The sequence below is a fragment of the Leptidea sinapis genome, chromosome 9 (assembly GCF_905404315.1).
Source record: "Leptidea sinapis chromosome 9, ilLepSina1.1, whole genome shotgun sequence".
NCBI classification, from domain to species: Eukaryota; Metazoa; Arthropoda; class Insecta; order Lepidoptera; family Pieridae; genus Leptidea; species Leptidea sinapis.
In genome coordinates, this window is record NC_066273.1 from 13,445,514 (window position 1) to 13,463,774 (window position 18,261).

The following is an 18,261-nucleotide window of genomic DNA, read 5'->3' on the forward strand; positions in this document are numbered from 1 at the left end:
CGTAACATAAAACTAAATTTCAGGATGCAGTTGCCAGACCGCCCACTTTGGCTGCTGTCCGGACAACGTCACCATCGCACGAGGTCCCAATAACGAGGGTTGTGGATGTCATTACACCGAGTATGGATGCTGTCCTGATAGGTAATTTGTTTCTAAAATAAATTTCTTAAGGACTCTATAGGAGATCAAATGAAATACGTTATAATTTTTAAAACTTTAAACAAAAATTTGGTTGTATGATGTAGCTCTCTCTTTGTCTAGTATTTAGAATAGTATGAAATAATATTATTTTTACTAACCCAATGAAGCAGGATTTTTATATTTACAGTATTTTATCATGCTAAAAAAAATCTTAATGTGTCTCTATTTTAATTTATTCTGGCGAGCTAGATCCATAGTGGATAATTATTTTGAATTAAAATTTACGTCATTGTATAGTCTAATAAATTTTTCAGACTCTAAAGATGATTGACAAAATTATTGGGGATTTGTTTATTTTTCAAATAAACAAATCCCAAATAATTTTAAAACAAATAACTAAATAAAATCAAAGGTCGCTCGATGTTCAGTGAAGTCAGTCTCATTTATATAAAATGAAATTGTGTTTTTTTTAATGAAAATAAGGGACGAGTACGTTCAGCTGATGGTAATACGCCCTGCCAATTACAATGCAGTGCCGCTGAGGATTCTTGAAAAACCACAAAAAATCTGAGCGGCAATACAACTGCGCTCGTCATCTTGAGACATAAGATGTTAAGTCTCATTTGCCCAGTAATTTCACTAGCTACGGCACCCTTCAGACCGCAACACAGTAATGTTTACACATTACTACTTCACGGCAGAAATAGGCGCCGTTGTGGTACTCATTATCTAGCCGGAATCCTGTGTAAAGGAGCCTCCCACGGATAGATTAGACTAGTAATTATTTTTGTCCTATGTATCCTCTCAAATGCTTGGAAGTGGGCCTTTTACTGTATTTTAAAATGCTTTCATGTTATTTTCTAACTTACAGTATGCCATAAATCTGCATTAAAACGTACACAAAAGTTAGCATACCTACGTCATACTTTGTAATTGTACTTTGTGAGAATAATCTATTTTCCTACCCCCTTATTCATAATGGTCCGCTAACTTTAAACAGCCGCTAAGGAGTGTTTTTCTTATTCTGACTTAGGTCAAAAGAAGAAGACAGAGTGAGAATTAGCAATGCTTGAAGTTAGCAGACTATTATGAATAAGGGGGCTAATCTATATCTAAGCTATTACGTAAATTTTTTCGTGATACATACCTATAATTGTATAGGTATGTGTCATCGGAGACCTTTCCGCTCAATAACCCTATCTTAATTTGAATACAAAAAATATATTGGTACTTTCAATTTGTATCATTATGAGTTATGGCGTTTGGTTCTTTTATTTTTAGCCATCTTTGCGAGATTTTTACAAAATTGTTCCTTCAGAAAAGTAGAATAGCACGAGGAATAAATCATTTTAATGATTTTTGCTTCGTTAGGCCAAAGAAGTATAACTACTTGCGTGCATACATAAGTACACACACCCTTTTTTTTTCGTTTACCAGACATACAGCAGCGACTGGATATAACTATGAAGGCTGTGGCTGCCACACGTATCAATTCGGGTGCTGTCCTGACGGTGTGACGATATCCAGTGGCCCCGGTCTCGCGGGCTGTCTCTGCCAGCATTCTCCATTCAAATGTTGTGGTGATGAAGTCACAGCGGCTACTGGACCGGATGGAGCAGGATGTAACTGCGCGAACAGTAAATATGGCTGTTGTCCTGATGGAACTACTGCTGCAGCAGGGCCGAAATTCCTGAACTGTACAAATATACCGATAAATAGACAAGGTAATGCTACAAATGTAAGAAGGGTGTTGAGTAGAGAGTTCGCTTTATTGTGTGTCTTCTACCGCATTTATATATAAGCACAATAGTATAGTCAGGCCATAAGGCTTGGTACAATAAAATAATTCAACCAACTTATATACACATTCAATTCACACAAAATATTACCTTAATCTTAAATACAAAAATAAAAGAAAAAACATAAGTTTTTTCTATGGGAGAGGAGGACAAGTGCGTCACTTGTTGTTTTTTTATCACCGCGAGCCATTCCTGTTGTAACAAGAGAAGAATCACAGGAGCGTTGCCAGCCCTTTACTTAACTTTACACGCTTTTTCTTAAGGTACCCATGTCGTATCGTTTCGAAAACAGCGCACAAGGAAGGTCAATCCACAGATCTTACAAAACCGCACTGCGGAAGAACGCTTTACGCTACACATCCAGATAGTGGGGATGATATCTTAATATTCTTTTTCTATCTCGCTGTATATCCGTTAGAGATTTTCTTCTCTCTTGCATTACATAGATTTTTCTATGAATTAAATTTGATAAAATAACCAACGCAAGAGAAAAATAGTTGTTTTGTTTATAATATTACTTGTATAATATAAGGAGACTTATTTTTTCAAATTATTACAGAGGCTTGTAGTCTGCCGAAGGACAGCGGCGAGTATAACACTAACGTCATAGACCGTGCAGTCGTCACAACTAAGAAGTGGTACTACGACATGACGTACGGTGGATGCGCACCTTTCTGGTACTTGGGCTTCAAGGGCAATGCTAACAGGTTCTCAACACAAGAAGAGTGTCAAGATGTCTGCGTTCATCCAGCGCCTAGAGGTAAAAGGAAAAGGGTATATTATGCATAGTTCTTAAATAAGAGTCAATTTTATTTGTCCTTTGAAGTAGTGCAAAAAGAAAGTTGGAAAATTTTAATATTTATTAATATTTGTCGTCTCCAATCCGGGGTATAAACAGGAACACCCCTTTGTTGCATTGGTTCATCATCCGCCGGAAGACGTCCACTGCTGGACAAAGGCCTCCACCAAATACTCATCCAACGTATTCCGGCGATCTTAATCAGATCGTCGGTCCATCTTGTATGGGGATCCATCCATGGGTTGGTGTGTGCTTTGACGGCAAGTGAGATTTCTTCTTTTTAGTTCTCCAGACTTCTTCCTTATACTTTGGTAGGGGCCTCTCCGCACTACTACTACGAATCTACTACCACTAACCGGCTCCTTGAGCAAATCGAATTGACTACAGATTCCTCGTTGCAGCTGATCTCCATGATAAGGATTCTTGGTGATCTCAACGCACACCACATTGGATTGTACGGCTCATCATCACACGATCAAATTTGAATGTCATTGAAACCGATATATATTTTGTTCATAGACGCGTGTAAATTGCCGTCATCAAAAGGCTCGTGCACAGGATATAATGTGAAATGGTACTACGATTCTAACCAAGAACGATGCGCCAAGTTTATCTACGGCGGCTGCCTCGGCAATGATAACAGATTCGACTCCGAGGAACTATGTCAAGCCAGTTGTAGGCCTGAGAAGACTGAAGGTTTGTGTCGATATTAATTATTTTACTAGTCACGCGTCCGTTCTGAGAGTTCTTACAGAGCGTCGTGGTATTTCCGACAAATATAATATTTCAATTAATAAAATTAAATATTATATTGATACCAGTGGGAGGCTCCTTTTGCACAGGATGCCGGCTAGATTATGGGTACCAAAACGGTGCCTATTTCTGCCGTGAAGCAGTAATGTGTAATCATTACTGTGTTTCGGTCAGAAGGGCGCCGTAGCTAGTGAAATTACTGGGCAAATAAGATTTAACATCTTATGTGTCAAGGTGACTTGTGAATGTTTCTGGCAAATAAAGAACTTTGACTTCGAATTAAATATTTAAGGCATGTAAATAGTTTAAGAAGTTCATTAATATTTCTAGAGCAATGCAAACAGCCAATTGAACAAGGAAGCTGCGCTGGCTCCTATCTCCGTTGGGGCTTCAACCCGGAGACGCGAAAATGCAGTCAGTTCATCTGGGGCGGGTGCGAGGGTAACGCAAACAGGTTTAATTCTGAAGAATTCTTCTAATGCGCCTGGAGTACCTCAAGGTATGTATCAATGAAATCAGTATAATATAGTTTTAATCTTATTTGTCATAGGGAAATGGGCGTTCAATAAAATGCATCCTCCCTCAAGTTTGTACGATTTGTGAGACATTCATTTACCAGTGGGAGGCTCCTTTGCACAGGATGCCGGCTAGATTATGGGTACCACAACGGCGCCTATTTCTGCCGTAAAGCAGTAATGTGAAAGCATCACTGCGTTTCGGTCTGAAGGGCGCCGTAGCTAGTGAAATTACTGGGCAAATGAGACTTAACATCTTATGTCTCAATGTGACGAGCGCAATTGTAGTGCCGCTCAGAATTTTTGAGTTTTCAAGAATCCTGGGCGGCACTGCATTGTAATGGGCAGGACGTATCAATAACCATCAGCTGTACGTCCTGCTCGTCCCTTATATTATTTAAAAAAAATGTAAGAAAACGCATGATTTGATAGCAATTCCGAAAGCTTTATGAGAGGAATTCGCATGTATGAATGAACAGGGCATAGAAAGTTAACACCTAGAAAGTAGAACCTCGTTAAGTCGAACCTCGATTAGTTGAAAATTTCCAAATCTCGAAAAAATGTTTTTTTCCCTTCCCTTCAAACACCAAAACTTCCGTTACTCAAAATCTCAACCCTTTCTCTATTAGTAGAATAATCAGTGAGTCCCTCCAAGCCATTTTAGTACATATCTTATCTCCATAAATTGAAAAATTTTTTTTTACCTCTGTATCTCGAGCATAGCAATGTTTTATTTTACAACCTTTTCAACTCTATTATTTGAGAACTCTATTATTTATTACCTCTGTAGTTCGAAGAAAAATATGTTACCGACCTTAAGAATTTGCCGATAGTATACAATTTAGAATTACCACGAATTAATATACTTTAACATGCGTTTGCTTTCTTGGTGTCAGGTGTTTGATTTTATTATTTTTGTTTAATATTATAATTTCTGGGAAGAGGTGAGACAGTTGCTCATGGGCATCCGCAACACCAGGGATCAAGAAATGCGTTGCCGGCCTTTAAGTTGGGAGTATGTTCCGAGTTTGAAAGTTCTTAAGTCATATCGGTTCGGGAAAACAGCAAGTAACTGATTCCAAGTTGTCATGCGAGGTAAGATGTTTCTCGCAAAATCATCTGAACAACTCATTTGACTACTACCCGTGAAATATGCGGTCAAAAGTTGAAGAGAGAGCCCACATCTCTACGAAACGGCAAAAATCAAGCTGATCGGAGATGACTTTATCGATTAATTGATATTTAACTAATTTCTTTACAACTTTCTTGACTTGGATTTTCATTGTTGTTTTTTTATCATATTATGCACTTTATTAACATCGTAGTTATGAAGTAGTTTAGAATTTAAACAATCATATAATATACTATTTTCTTTTTTTTTAATCTTCTCGCATGTTGTGTTTTCTACTTCTTATCTTTATTATCTAACATTTTTCTTTCTTGTTCCTTCAGGTGATGGTTTTATTTTTATTAATATTTACTTTATGCACTTGTGATTGGGTAGTGACTATCTCAATATTTTAATGCCAGTTTTTATTACGATTGGTAAGAAAAAATATAAATTTTCTACAAGATATACAATTAAAGATGTAAATGTAAAAATCTTATTCGGTTTGTTTCGGTACAGTTCTTTGATCTTATTATTAACTTAGTCAAATGTTTTGAGTTTTCTTTTGTGTTAATTCGGCCAATATTTGTCTTTAAACTATTCGACACGTATTTCGCCTCTACACGAGGCATCCTTAGGAGATGTTAACTCGCCAAACTCTGGCACGAGACGAGGCGAATATTGGCGGAATTTACACTAAAGAAAACTCAAATCATTTGGATAATTATGGATTTCAACAAAGTAACGCCTACTTCAATAAATTTTATTAACTTTATTTTATGAAATCTGATATAGTATGACTTTAACAAGACTTTGTTGTAATATTAATGACAAAAGCCTCAAGTATTCGTGATGATATTTTCATAGACACTCGTAGAACCTGAACAAATCTTTTTTTTTATATTGGTATTGTCACTTATCAATCACTGCATCTCTTCACTAACTGCACAGCACGATGCAAGTTGCCAGGACCAGTTGTCGGGACCAGCACGGGGAAGTATCCCATGTGGTCGTTCAAGCAAACAGAGAACAGATGTGTACCGTTCTATTACACTGGTGATGGTGGGAATGACAACATGTTTGAAAGTGAACAGGACTGCGTAGAAGCATGTCCTAGTGCCTATGGTAATTGCTTTCCTTATAATCATTTTGTATTATAAAGTCAATCGAAATGCTTTATTATGTAATCAGGAATCTTCGAAAGTGCTTTTCATTTCTTCGCATATATTTTGGACTAATTCTTACTTATCAAATCATCTGTTATTCATATTAACTCTATTCTATATTTCATATGATTGTTTTATTATATTTTCCATGTCGTGCCTCATAATTAAAGATTATAGGGGCCTCCTATAGCTGGGAATCCATGAGTTGGATTCTTGTAAGTTATTAATAGAATTCTCTTAGCTGTTATAACGTAAGAGCGCTCTCGCACTACGAATCCGATCCGTACCCGTAAAAATACGGTCCGGTGTAGTCGGATGATGACGGAAGCCGGATCTAGTGCGTACAAAAGAAAGTTGTACGACTATTACTGACCGTGTTTTGACGGATACGGACCGGATTTGGATCGGACGTAAAGCGAAAGCGCTCTAACTGAAAACCCGGCACCAATTATCATCATAATCTCACAACATTACAAACAATATATATATCTACTACAAGGATTGCGCTTTAGCAATTCTTAGGAAAATTTTCCCTCAGCTGAAGAAAATTGCAGATTTTCGAATGTTGTAAGAATTTTAGGTATTTACTTCAAACTTTCATATTCATTCATATATATATAAGCAGGAAACGGTATTATAATTTAGATGGTGTTATAATAAATCTTTATAACTACATTTTGTACGTATTTGTTTGTTTTTATACAGTTCCAGATGTATGCACCTTGCCAGCCCATCCAGGTGACTGCGACCGCTATGAAACACGACGGTTCTTCGATACGAAGCTGACAAGGTAAATATATTTATCCTTCGTGTTCAAAAGACACAACCGTTGAGGTAATGTATGTATATCGGGCTACGTACTTTGCCACATCATCTCTGGACATTGCTGGAACGTGAAGCCCCCTCCCGTTCCCCTTTCACCCCCTCGCGATCGTCCTGTTTCGTTCACGACTGAAACACTCTGAATTCTTGGGTTTTACAAGAAACCTGCGCGGCATTTCATTGTTATGGGCAGGGTGCATCAATTGCCATCAGCTGAACGTCCAGCTCGTCTCATCTGGCACGAGACCTGTGCCGGATTGTGGCGAGACTGAGGATGCCTCGAGTGTCGAATTGTTTAAAAACAAATATTGGCGGAATTAACACCAAATAAAACTTAAATCATTTGTATAATTATGGATTTCCGCAAAGTAACGCCTACTTCAATAAATTTTCACCCCTAATTGTCATAAAAAGGGGCCTGAACTTTACCCAACGTGTGGGGAATATACTAGCGCATTCATTTCACCATACGATTCTTCATTGTCTTAGGTGTCGTCAATTCTACTACGGTGGGTGTGGAGGAAACGAGAACAACTTCGCAACAGAGGCCGAGTGTGAGAACAGATGCTCGGAGGAGGCAGCTGTCACCACCACAGTGCAGCCCACCAATCGCTATTGGAACGGTATGTTAAAATATGGCACTCAATATAAATAATAGCTGTGTTTGAAACTTATAAATCAAATTCAAAAATTTTTATTCAAAATAGGGTATGATATCTCTTATTGACAGTCAAAAACCACCACCCATTCAAAAAAGAAGAATGGGCGCAAGAAACTCAGCGGGCTTCTTTTTTATACATAAAAAATTGGTTAGAATATAATATCGTACAATAAAATTTATTATTTACTAGCCTGAGGGTGCTTGCTCATTGCCAATATGTGGATTCATGTAGAAAGTCATTTATTTTATAGTAACCTTTACCACATAAACGTTTTTTAACATTTCGTAATACATTTGTTTTGAACATTATCTGGGATCTTGTTGTAAAAGCATAGATGTACAATGACCCATAAAAGACTTACTAACGAGCCGAGTAGTAGGCATATTAATTTGCGACGAGATTGAATATATAAGTACTTACTGACCTTAGTTTCTATGGTCTGTAGAAACATGATGAAACGGAAGAAGTTAGTAAAGATTACGAACCTAATTTTACGGAATTATCTAAATGATGAAACTGCAAACAAAATTTACTGTTTGTAGTTTTATTAGTGACAAAAAGTTACGATCTACATTAATTATAATATCTATATCGCACCTTTAATAATATATCATTTATATAAATATGATATTCATCATTAAAAATATCATTGTTATTTTTCTCTTCTTTTTAGTCTTTTTGCTCCATAATGGTGTAGACCTCTTGCTACTCTTCTCTTGAGCCACGAGCATTCAGTTCATTTCTGTTACACTTTTAATGTTATCTTTCCAACGCATTTGCTGTTGGTCGCTTCTCATCCCAAGTCTACATGCCACTCTAGAAGACTATCTAATATCTGAATATGATGTATTCAGAACACTAATTAATTAAAATTAACACTTTTTATAAGGTACGTGCTCTTACTTGTAACGTGTACTCACTCATAGAAGAAGAAATTAGTGACTTTTTATTACTATGACTACAAAAAAAGTTATTACGTTGTCATGAGTATAATGCGCAGTGGAAGCGTGCTGGGCCCATAACCTGTTATATGAGATAGAGCAGAGTATCAGCAGTAGACTATGAGCAAATCAGTGCATTCACCATTATTTAATATAAGAAAACAATTTTATAAATTAATTACAACTTTTTATTCTCATGACAACAATGATATTATATACAATAAAGAGGTAGATATCGCACTAGCGCGCGCAAAATGTTGTAGACAAATTCAGACAATTGTTGTAATTTCATTTAGTCGGCTAATAGCAGCGAGCTAAGCCGAACGTTTTCGTGGCGTGACAATTATAATCTAAAATGCCAACCTGTGTGTTAAGAAAATGTAAAAACTATGTTTGCAAGATATATAAGTGTGAGGGTATTTCATACCATACGAAATTATATAAAAGAACATCGTATTTGTATTTTATCACGATTTTATTTCTTAATAGCTGACCCAGCAAACGTTGTATTGCCGATATTAAAATCGCGATACAAAAGTAACTGTTGATCGTAGATGGGTGAAAATTTGAAGTTGTATGTATTTTTTAATGTTGACTCATAATCAAACAAATTTAAAAAAAAATGTCACAAAAATTAAAAAAAAAATTCGTGTGGACCACCCTTAACATTTAGGGGTATGAAAAATAGATGTTGGCCGATTCTCAGACCTACTCAATATACTCACAAAATTTCATGAGAATCGGTAAAGCCGTTTCGGAGAAGTACGGGAACGAACATTGTGACACGAGAATTTTATATATAAGATTTACAAATAAATCTCGAATTATTAACGTGGTGGTTCGAGCAAGATAGAGAATATGATCTCAACTGCAGCGCGACAAGGACAAATAGTATGTGTCATAGATTAATCAACCAGAAGTGAAATCGTAGGCAGAATACATAGTGGTTGTAACCGCTTTATTGCGGAACTTGAGTTTTCTTGTCAGTTCGTGAGCGTCTTTCTTAAATAATATTATGATGATTATAATAAGTTCTGGCTTTCAAAGTCTTATAATAACGGTGGTATAGAATGAGATTAGTAATAGCAGGCTATTTGATATTTTATTAGTACATAATCTTGGAATGTATGTAACGTACTTAGAGGTCTCCTCGCAAAATCGACAACGACATATTTGGAACGATACGATAATACTCCGAATATACCGCAACTACCCTGTCTGCTGCAGGATGATCAAGGTATTATATTTTAGGACAATTTAGGAAATTATGTTGTAGGGTAAGTAGCGGACGTAGACAGTAAGTGCTATCTGTTTGCGTAGGAGTTTTTTCAGTAAAACTGCCCTTTCGGTATATCCCATGCTAACTGCAGAAGAATTAATGGATCATTTTCTGCTTCTCCCATTATCTTATTGTAATAAAATCTCAACAAAAATACATTCATAAATAATATAATATACAAGAAATAATAATTGTAAACTTAAAACTTTTTGGGAGCCGTCGTTAGTAAAATTGTAAAAATGGAACCCTTACTGTTAATACATTTCGGTTTTGTTTTGATATGTCTGTATGTTTTTTATTATTTTATGTACAAATAATTTATATCATCAATATGGCTTTGTATTTAAATCAACATTATTATTTTTTTAAATCAATAGCACCTAATTTACCTAATTTAAATGTAGTTTTACTACTTTATAACTTTTATTACATGAACTCATGAATTAGACATGACTCAGTAAAAAATCATATCTGGTGAATGATTCTGTGTTTTTATTATGCAAATACGGAGCAATTAGCAAATTAGACTTATCTCTTTTTCACTTGAGATAATTGCATTTACTATCCTTCTTTGACGTGTAATCGTAATGTAGTGTGCTATTGCAATGTTAAATTATTCATGTGTGCGTTTGTGTATCATTTACAAACACCGAATGTTGTCTAGGTAACCTATCTATACTTTTAAATATCATTGCATGACAACGTTATTACTTTTTTTGTAGTCATAGTAACCAAAAGTCACTAATTTCTTCTTCTATGAGAATGTGTCAGTCCCAAAAGAAGATCCAGTCGGCCACTAGCCAACATATCAGATTCATGACTTTACATTCTTCCAGATTATTGCGTGCCCGAAGCGGATCCAGGACCATGCACCCAGTTTGAGGAGATGTGGGCTTTCAGCGTGACGAGCGGCACTTGTAAAAGATTCCGCTTTGGAGGCTGTGGTGGTAACAACAACAGATTCCCCGACCTGAAAACGTGTTTGAGCATCTGCGCGCCAGACCAAGGTAAAAACCACCGAGTAGCAATATACTTCATATTCTAAACTAAATTTTATATTAATTTTCTCTGAGCACCGAGCAGAACTTAGTCAAGGACCCTTTCACTTGATCGCATCTGATAGGGAACAGTCCACGGACTGCTTTGTCTTTAGTGTTCCCAACTACGATCAGCCTTTCAAAGCTTTCATCTCTCTTCCTCAAGGGCAAGGACAAGTTTAGATATAGTAGCTTTAGCAAAATTTATGAACGATCTGGGACTCAACGAAACAACAGTGGGACACGAGTGGTCGCTGGTTCCAGTCCCGCATAATTCATTAAGTTTGGTTATAAATTTATTTGTTTCGTTTGTATTGTGTTGTAGAAGTGTGCCAACAGCCCATGCAAGCGGGCCCGTGTCAAGGATCCTTCATGAAATGGTTCTTCGACGCAGCTACCGGATCCTGCTCTCAGTTCACATACGGAGGATGCCAAGGAAATGACAATCGGTAACATTTTTTTGAAGTGTACTTGTTTAGGCGCGTTATGAAAAAATGATGAGAGTGAAATTTTAAGATGCGCGCGCATCACTGTAACACAAAAGTAACAGGTTGAAGTTGGTTCCTGAAATTTTGTGACATTTGCGTCATTCGCTATTTTTTTTTTTTGGTTTCTTCGTCTTATTATTAAGACAGACAAAGGGTTCAAGCCCATACAGCCGTATTCATTATTTATTAATTAATTGTCACAGCCATCTTTGCAAGATTTTTACAGAATTATTCTTTCTAAAAACGTAGAATAGCACGAGGAATAAATTACTTTAATGATTTTTGCTTCGTTAGGCCAAAGAAGTAAAATACACACTTTATTAAAGGTCCACCATCACAGGGTACACATGTTCGTAAAATTATAAACAATGTCCAAAAATCGTATTCCTGCAATTTTAATGCACATAAACATTCAAACAATTTAATTCCATTCCCGACTCGTGGTCACACCTATTTGTCACACCAGTGTGACTACGAGTAAGTTTTTTTCCTCGTCTTCACACCACGGGTTTTATTACACCTTTTATATCTTAACGTTAGTGGTGTGATAAGTACAATCTGTCAAAATAGGCAAAGATGTATAACTTTTGTACATAGGTATATTAACTTAACGTAGTATTTCCATAAAATGGCCTAAACATATATTATTAATCATTAATTAGTTTCTTTTGCGAACAATAACCAATTTATCTTTTTAACTTAACTCAATTTCAATTTTGTCTTTTTCCTTGGCCTTTTTTCAATGTCAATTTCCATGTCCTCCTTTAAGACAGTGAATAGTTTATAAACTGTCACATAATTTTTGTGAATTATTTTGTTAAGTCTGGAGTGCCAACTTTCACAAATATTATTTTGTTCTGTGTCTTTTCTGTTAAGGTTCCATTCTGTAATGAAACTTTCATGTTTGAGCCAGTACTTCTTCATGTACGTCAAAAAATCTTTTACTTTGCCAACCGAGGCACTCATATCTGCAATAGTTATAAATATACGCAATATGTTGTATTCAAATCTATATACAAGTCATAAAAGCTAGTTTTACAATAAACTAGACAATATCATGATCATAATATCAGTTGGCTGTTCTCTCTGCTTTTGATGTCATCAATTGACATTCGAGTAAAAAGTTTATCGATCATCTCTGCAGGTTTGACTCTCGCGAGGACTGTGAGCGGCGTTGCAGATCTCAAGAACCCGAGCCTGTTAGAACTACCACCATATCGCCGGTAATTGTATTACGGATTAAACAAACCCTGTTCAATTTAACCCCCAAAAGTTTTTAAAACCGGTTAAAAACTTCTTTAATAAGGTATCAACCTACCACCGGTTAAATTATGAATGTAGTGGTAACATTCAACTATGAGTCCTATTCATATTATTACTATTTTTATGAGTGTTCATGTAAAATGTGTTATTTGTTAGGTGCCTTGATAAATAAATACTGGGTCTCGAAATTTCGAGCAATTATCATTTCCGACGTCACTTGGTAGGCAAAGCCGAATTGAGTTCTGGGTTGTAGATATGCCATCCCAAATTCTAGCGCTCTACAACGCGCAGGTCCGACGACACATGAAGCATTTTCTTTATCTCTGAGCATCCCGGTATCAGCTCGAATTATCTATCTGAACGCGTGAATTGTAAACTACTTCAATTATTGGGTTTCCAGGGGATACTGTAGAATAGAGAAATTTCTTCATTGTATCTTAGCTTAGTTGTGTTTTAGCTGCTTAACCTGATTCCAGCCACCGAATTTATCTTTCGCATGACGCGCCACAAACTTAGATATCATCCCAGCCATCAGGATGTGTGTCGCTGTTTCACAGTACGGTTTTCAGGGACATTACGATATGGGCACCTTCATAAAACACGCGTTACCCTTCCAAAAGTATCCTGTTTCTGTGATTCCTCTGGTGTTATGAGAGAGAAATGTTTACGGTGATGACTAAGCATCAGATGACCTTATATCATCTTCTTACGGATTTCCTTAACGTGTTTTTTCGCTAACAGGTACCAAAGATAATTTACGAAGAATGTCAGATCTCGCCTGAGCTCGAGGAGTGTCAGGGTTCAGCAACTACGGTGTGGTACTTGGATCCCTCACGGCGTGCCTGTGTTCCCCACGACAACGCTGACAACGGCAAACTCTGCAGACTCACAGGAGTCTACTTATCAGAGGAGGAATGCGAGCGGTTTTGTGGAGCTTTCGAGGGCATTGGTAAGTCACCAGATCATAATATATCTATATATTTAAGAGATTTATGACTCTGATCGCATCACGATATATTGGACCACTGAATCTTTAGTAAGAGCATCTTTCGTCGAGCTGTGATCAGCTGAGGACAGATTGTTTTTTTCTGTTTGTCCGTTGGTCGGTTTGTTCGTATGTATGTCCCGGAAAATCACAAAAACTACAGAAGACATTTAATTCAAATTTTTATGAATATTAACAATAAGCCGGGAGATTTTAGAACAACGAACAAATATTTTACCAGTGGGAGGCTCCTTTGCACATGATGCCGGATAGATTATGGGTACCACAACGGCTGGGCAAATGACACTTAACATCTTATGTCTCAAGGTGACGAGCGCAGTTGTAATGCCGCTCAGAATTTTTTGGTTTTCCAAGAATCCTGAGCGGCACTGCATTGTAATGGGCAGGGTGTATCAATTACCGTCAGCTGAACCTCCTGCTTGTCTCGTCCCTTATTGTCATAAAAAAAACGCCATTTAGCGCATTCACATCCAGGGGTGTATTCTCCCAAAGTTGATACTCGAATAATTCTGTGAACATTGTCATAATAATGTTATTATTAGTACGTAGGTTCCTGTAAGATTTGAATGATTGAATGAAAGTTTGATGCATGCAATATACGATCATTTAAATTAATACAGTTTATTCTTTATTACTTTCTATTAAATATTTAATATTATTTAAACATGATTCATATATTGCATGCACTTTACAAGTAATTTGTTATATATATTACAGCCCTTGCAAATTACTCTATTTATTGAAAATAGTGGCCTTTGAGTTTCTTGTAAGTTCTTCTCACGAGCTCTACTTTTTCCGAACTAATGGAAGATTCAGTAATTTAAAAGATATATTTATAGTGACGATTCAAAAGTGCTTAGTTTAAGTCTAATTGAATATAGTTTATTTGACTTTGACTTTGAATTAATTCCAGATGTGTGTCACGCCGCCGTGGACCCCGGCACCTGCGGGGAGTCCATCACCAAGGTGTTCTACAACGTCACCAGAGATCGGTGCGAGTGGTTCACCTACAGCGGTTGTCTGGGCGGCGCCAATCGCTTCTCTTCGATGCAGGAGTGTGAGATTGAATGCAGAGCGCACGCAGGTATACCAAAGCCGCCTTATTTTGTTACTGACTGACCTTACTTATAGTTGAACTTATTGTTATAAATATACCTAGTAGCGACACATTACAGCACTCATTATCGTGTCCCAAATCAGGCCTATCCTGTGCTATAGGTGCATGACAACGATATACATACTTTCCTCCTTATTAAAAATAGTCTGCTAACTTAAAGCATTGCTAGTTCTCACTCTGTCTTCTTCTATTGACCTAAGTCAGAATGAGAAAAAGCACTCCTTAGCGGCTGTTTAAAGTTAGCGGACCATTATGAATAAGGGGGTTTACCTTCACCCATGCTTTAAATGCTCAGTAAGCTTATTGCCAACATTAAAACACCCAACGTCCTAATAACCATTACATCATCCAAACGAGTGAATGAAATTCAGTACAACATATCATCCGTATTTATAATAACACTCCTTTGGATGATATTTTGGTTACTAATTGTGGCTTTTTTAATGTTAGTAGTAAGCTAACTGTTTCAGAATCATTTAGAGGATTAATATTATGGTTGTAGATAAAGTCTTGTATGAAACTGTTGAACTGTTATATATTAAAACACTCAAGTGATACAATTACCACATTCGTGTTTTAATACCCCTTATTACACAACAGTTGCATAAATAACTATAAATACATATAAACTCGGAAACGAACAACCGTATTCATCATTATTTGCACCTACCGGCACTCAAACCCGGGACCTCCAGCTTAATAGACAGGGTTACTAACCTTAATATTTTATAATAAACTGTGTATGTGCCCATAAACTTAGTACACTAGCGTAATAGACAAACACTCTCCTCATTACGTCGAGACTAAATTTAAAATGTGCATGTGTGCTTTTAGACCAGGGTCGATAATTTTTGAAACCAAAAAAAATTACAGTAGGATGAAACCCATTGGTAAAGGACGAGAAAAATAAATATTTTAAATCAAATAAATTACAGTGTATTTGGGACATAATAAGGTAAGTTTTCACCAAATTAAGTAGAAAAAAAAATATTTTTGAAAAAGATATAAATAAAAATCCAAAAACTTGGTTTTTTTAATTTTTCACCTAAATTTTGAGGTTATGTGAAAAAAGTGTAATTCCAAAATTTATTTATTAATTTTTTTAATAATAATTTATTTCTCTTAAAATCATAGTTTACAGCAGCTAGTGGCCGGAGTCACCTTTTAAGCAAATAATGCCTGTACCAGGTGTCTCCGCTCTTCCAATTCAGCAATGTGTTATATTTAACAAAAGTTTTATTGACATGGTGGTGAAATAATAATAAAGTTATGAAATGAATATAAATTTAAAAAGGTTATGAAATGAATATAAATTAACAATTTAAATATTTGGAAAGTTACTTTTGAACACCTTAACAATTACAGCGACAAAGATTTACAATTACGATTTTTAATTCTTATCGAACATTACATGTTCGATAACGTCACTTTTTATTATTATAAACATAAATGATAAATATGTGTAACTATGTGTGAGTGTGTGTGTGCGTGCGATACTGTGTGTTTTTGTGAGTGTTGTGTGCGTGTATATATGTTAAGTGCGTGTGGAATATTTTCTGTCTGATCTATGTAAACATTGGATAAGTTATTTTACTCTGTACATTATTTAAGTTGTTTAAGTAAAATCTCCGTTGCCTCATAGTCGAGAGACTTTAACCACTTCTCTACGATTTTTTTACAATCGTTATATTGTTTTGAGTGGATATGTAGTTTTTTATTTATTTTATTGTAAATTTGAGCTGAGAGACTATTGTATTGTGCGCTAGCAAACTTTGTTTTTGTTCGAGGGACTTTAGGTACGTTAGGTTGCCTCCTACTTTGTTTATTATTTACGAGATATGGTACTTCTTTATGTTTTTTGATTAAAACATATTTCAGAAACAGTTTCGTCACAGAGAGTAAACCGCACTCAAGGTAAAGTTGTTCTGTAGAATATCTGTAACGTTTGAAATACATGGCCTTAATCAATGCTCGTTGCGAGCGCTCAGTGTCTAAAAACTTTATTTTTGCAGCACCTCCCCACACTGGAATGCAGTAGGTTAGGATGGATTCAACTAGTGCAGTATATATTCTCTTTAGCAGAGTGTTAGAGGAATCACTATCGTTCTCAGATTTGTCATTCTTTGGGACCACGTACCTCAGCGAGCGAAAAACCCATATTAATTTTCTGACTCTTTCAGCCAGTTGCTCAAGGTGAGGGTACCAGGAGAGCCTCTGATCAACTATGACTCCTAGATATTTGAAATTATCTACTTTATTGATTTGGGGACAGTTACAGTTATTATGTTTGCTAAGTTTACAGTTATGAACTTTCAGATTAAAGTTGCCATCGGGCTGATTATTATTATAAATACTGAAGCATATATAATTTGTTTTAGAAGTATTTAATGATAGTAAATTAGACTTCAGCCAAGCAGATATTTGAGCCATTCCTTTTTCAGCGCTATTTTTTACATCTGCCCAGGTACTTCCAGAAAAGACAACGGCTGTATCATCAGCGTACGAAAAAATTTTAGCATTATCGATTGTAAGATTGCACAGTTCGTTTATAGATCACAAAGTTGTAGATCTCTTTATTACCTACAACTTTGTCGATTAACATTTTGCCATAGGACTTGTAGTTTTGCCGGAAATCGAGATAAACCGTTTTTTACCCTAAAACACCCCCCACTTTTCCACTTCCCGACCTCAGATCGTCCGTAATTTATTTTTCCCTTAATTTTTGTTATATTATCGTCCTTTTCCAATGGGTTTCATCCTACTATTATTTTGTTTCACTTTTTATCATTTTCAAAGGCTTCGGCACTGGTCTATTGTTTTATAGATGTGTTAGTGAGTTAGTGAAGCGTGTAGTATTTTGCTTTTGGTGAATCCCTATGACAAATATTAATAAACGGCGTCATATTGACGTATTCAGTATATTTATTTTCTAACACGTATTTTTTTTTATCTTTAGAAAATTTTGACAGGAGAATAATGGACACTAAATGTTTCGAAATGGTTTCATGATCTATTCATCTATTCCGTCTCTTTCTAGGTTTTTATGTAAGGATAGTTATCTCACTTTCACACAAGGTTGGTCCATTGCGATAGTTTTTTTTTATGGAATAGGAGGACAAATGAGCGTACGGGTCACCTGTTGTTAAGTGATCACCGCCGCCCACATTCTCTTCCAACACCAGAGGAATCACAGCAGCGTTGCCGGCCTTTAAGGAAGGTGTACGCGCTTTTTTTTAAGGTACCCATGTCGTGTCGACCCGGAAACAAATGTAAGTTAATGGTATGTACATACAAATATTATGTGTATACGAACTCAACCATATACATAACACACTAAGTGATACTCTCTTGTGTAAAGACAAATA

At 36.2% G+C, this 18,261-nt stretch overlaps 2 protein-coding genes across 5 annotated transcripts in view; one reads left to right on the top strand and one right to left on the bottom strand.

Moving 5' to 3' along the window:
- LOC126966157 (baculoviral IAP repeat-containing protein 6-like) overlaps positions 1-18,261 on the bottom strand; it is a 312,407-nt gene that overhangs the window by 242,922 nt on the left and 51,224 nt on the right. The window lies entirely within an intron of this gene.
- Positions 1-18,261, top strand: part of LOC126966106 (papilin-like) — a 27,559-nt gene continuing 9,298 nt past the window's right edge. Inside the window, exons 1-12 of the mRNA XM_050809980.1 lie at positions 1-141; positions 1,579-1,865; positions 2,500-2,700; positions 3,259-3,435; positions 3,823-3,991; positions 6,987-7,071; positions 7,593-7,726; positions 10,822-10,992; positions 11,348-11,471; positions 12,655-12,733; positions 13,515-13,722; positions 14,693-14,863. Coding sequence (XP_050665937.1) covers positions 3,373-3,435; positions 3,823-3,991; positions 6,987-7,071; positions 7,593-7,726; positions 10,822-10,992; positions 11,348-11,471; positions 12,655-12,733; positions 13,515-13,722; positions 14,693-14,863 — 1,204 coding nt within the window. The 5' untranslated portion in view covers positions 1-141; positions 1,579-1,865; positions 2,500-2,700; positions 3,259-3,372. The remainder of the gene's footprint in view (positions 142-1,578; positions 1,866-2,499; positions 2,701-3,258; positions 3,436-3,822; positions 3,992-6,986; positions 7,072-7,592; positions 7,727-10,821; positions 10,993-11,347; positions 11,472-12,654; positions 12,734-13,514; positions 13,723-14,692; positions 14,864-18,261) is intronic.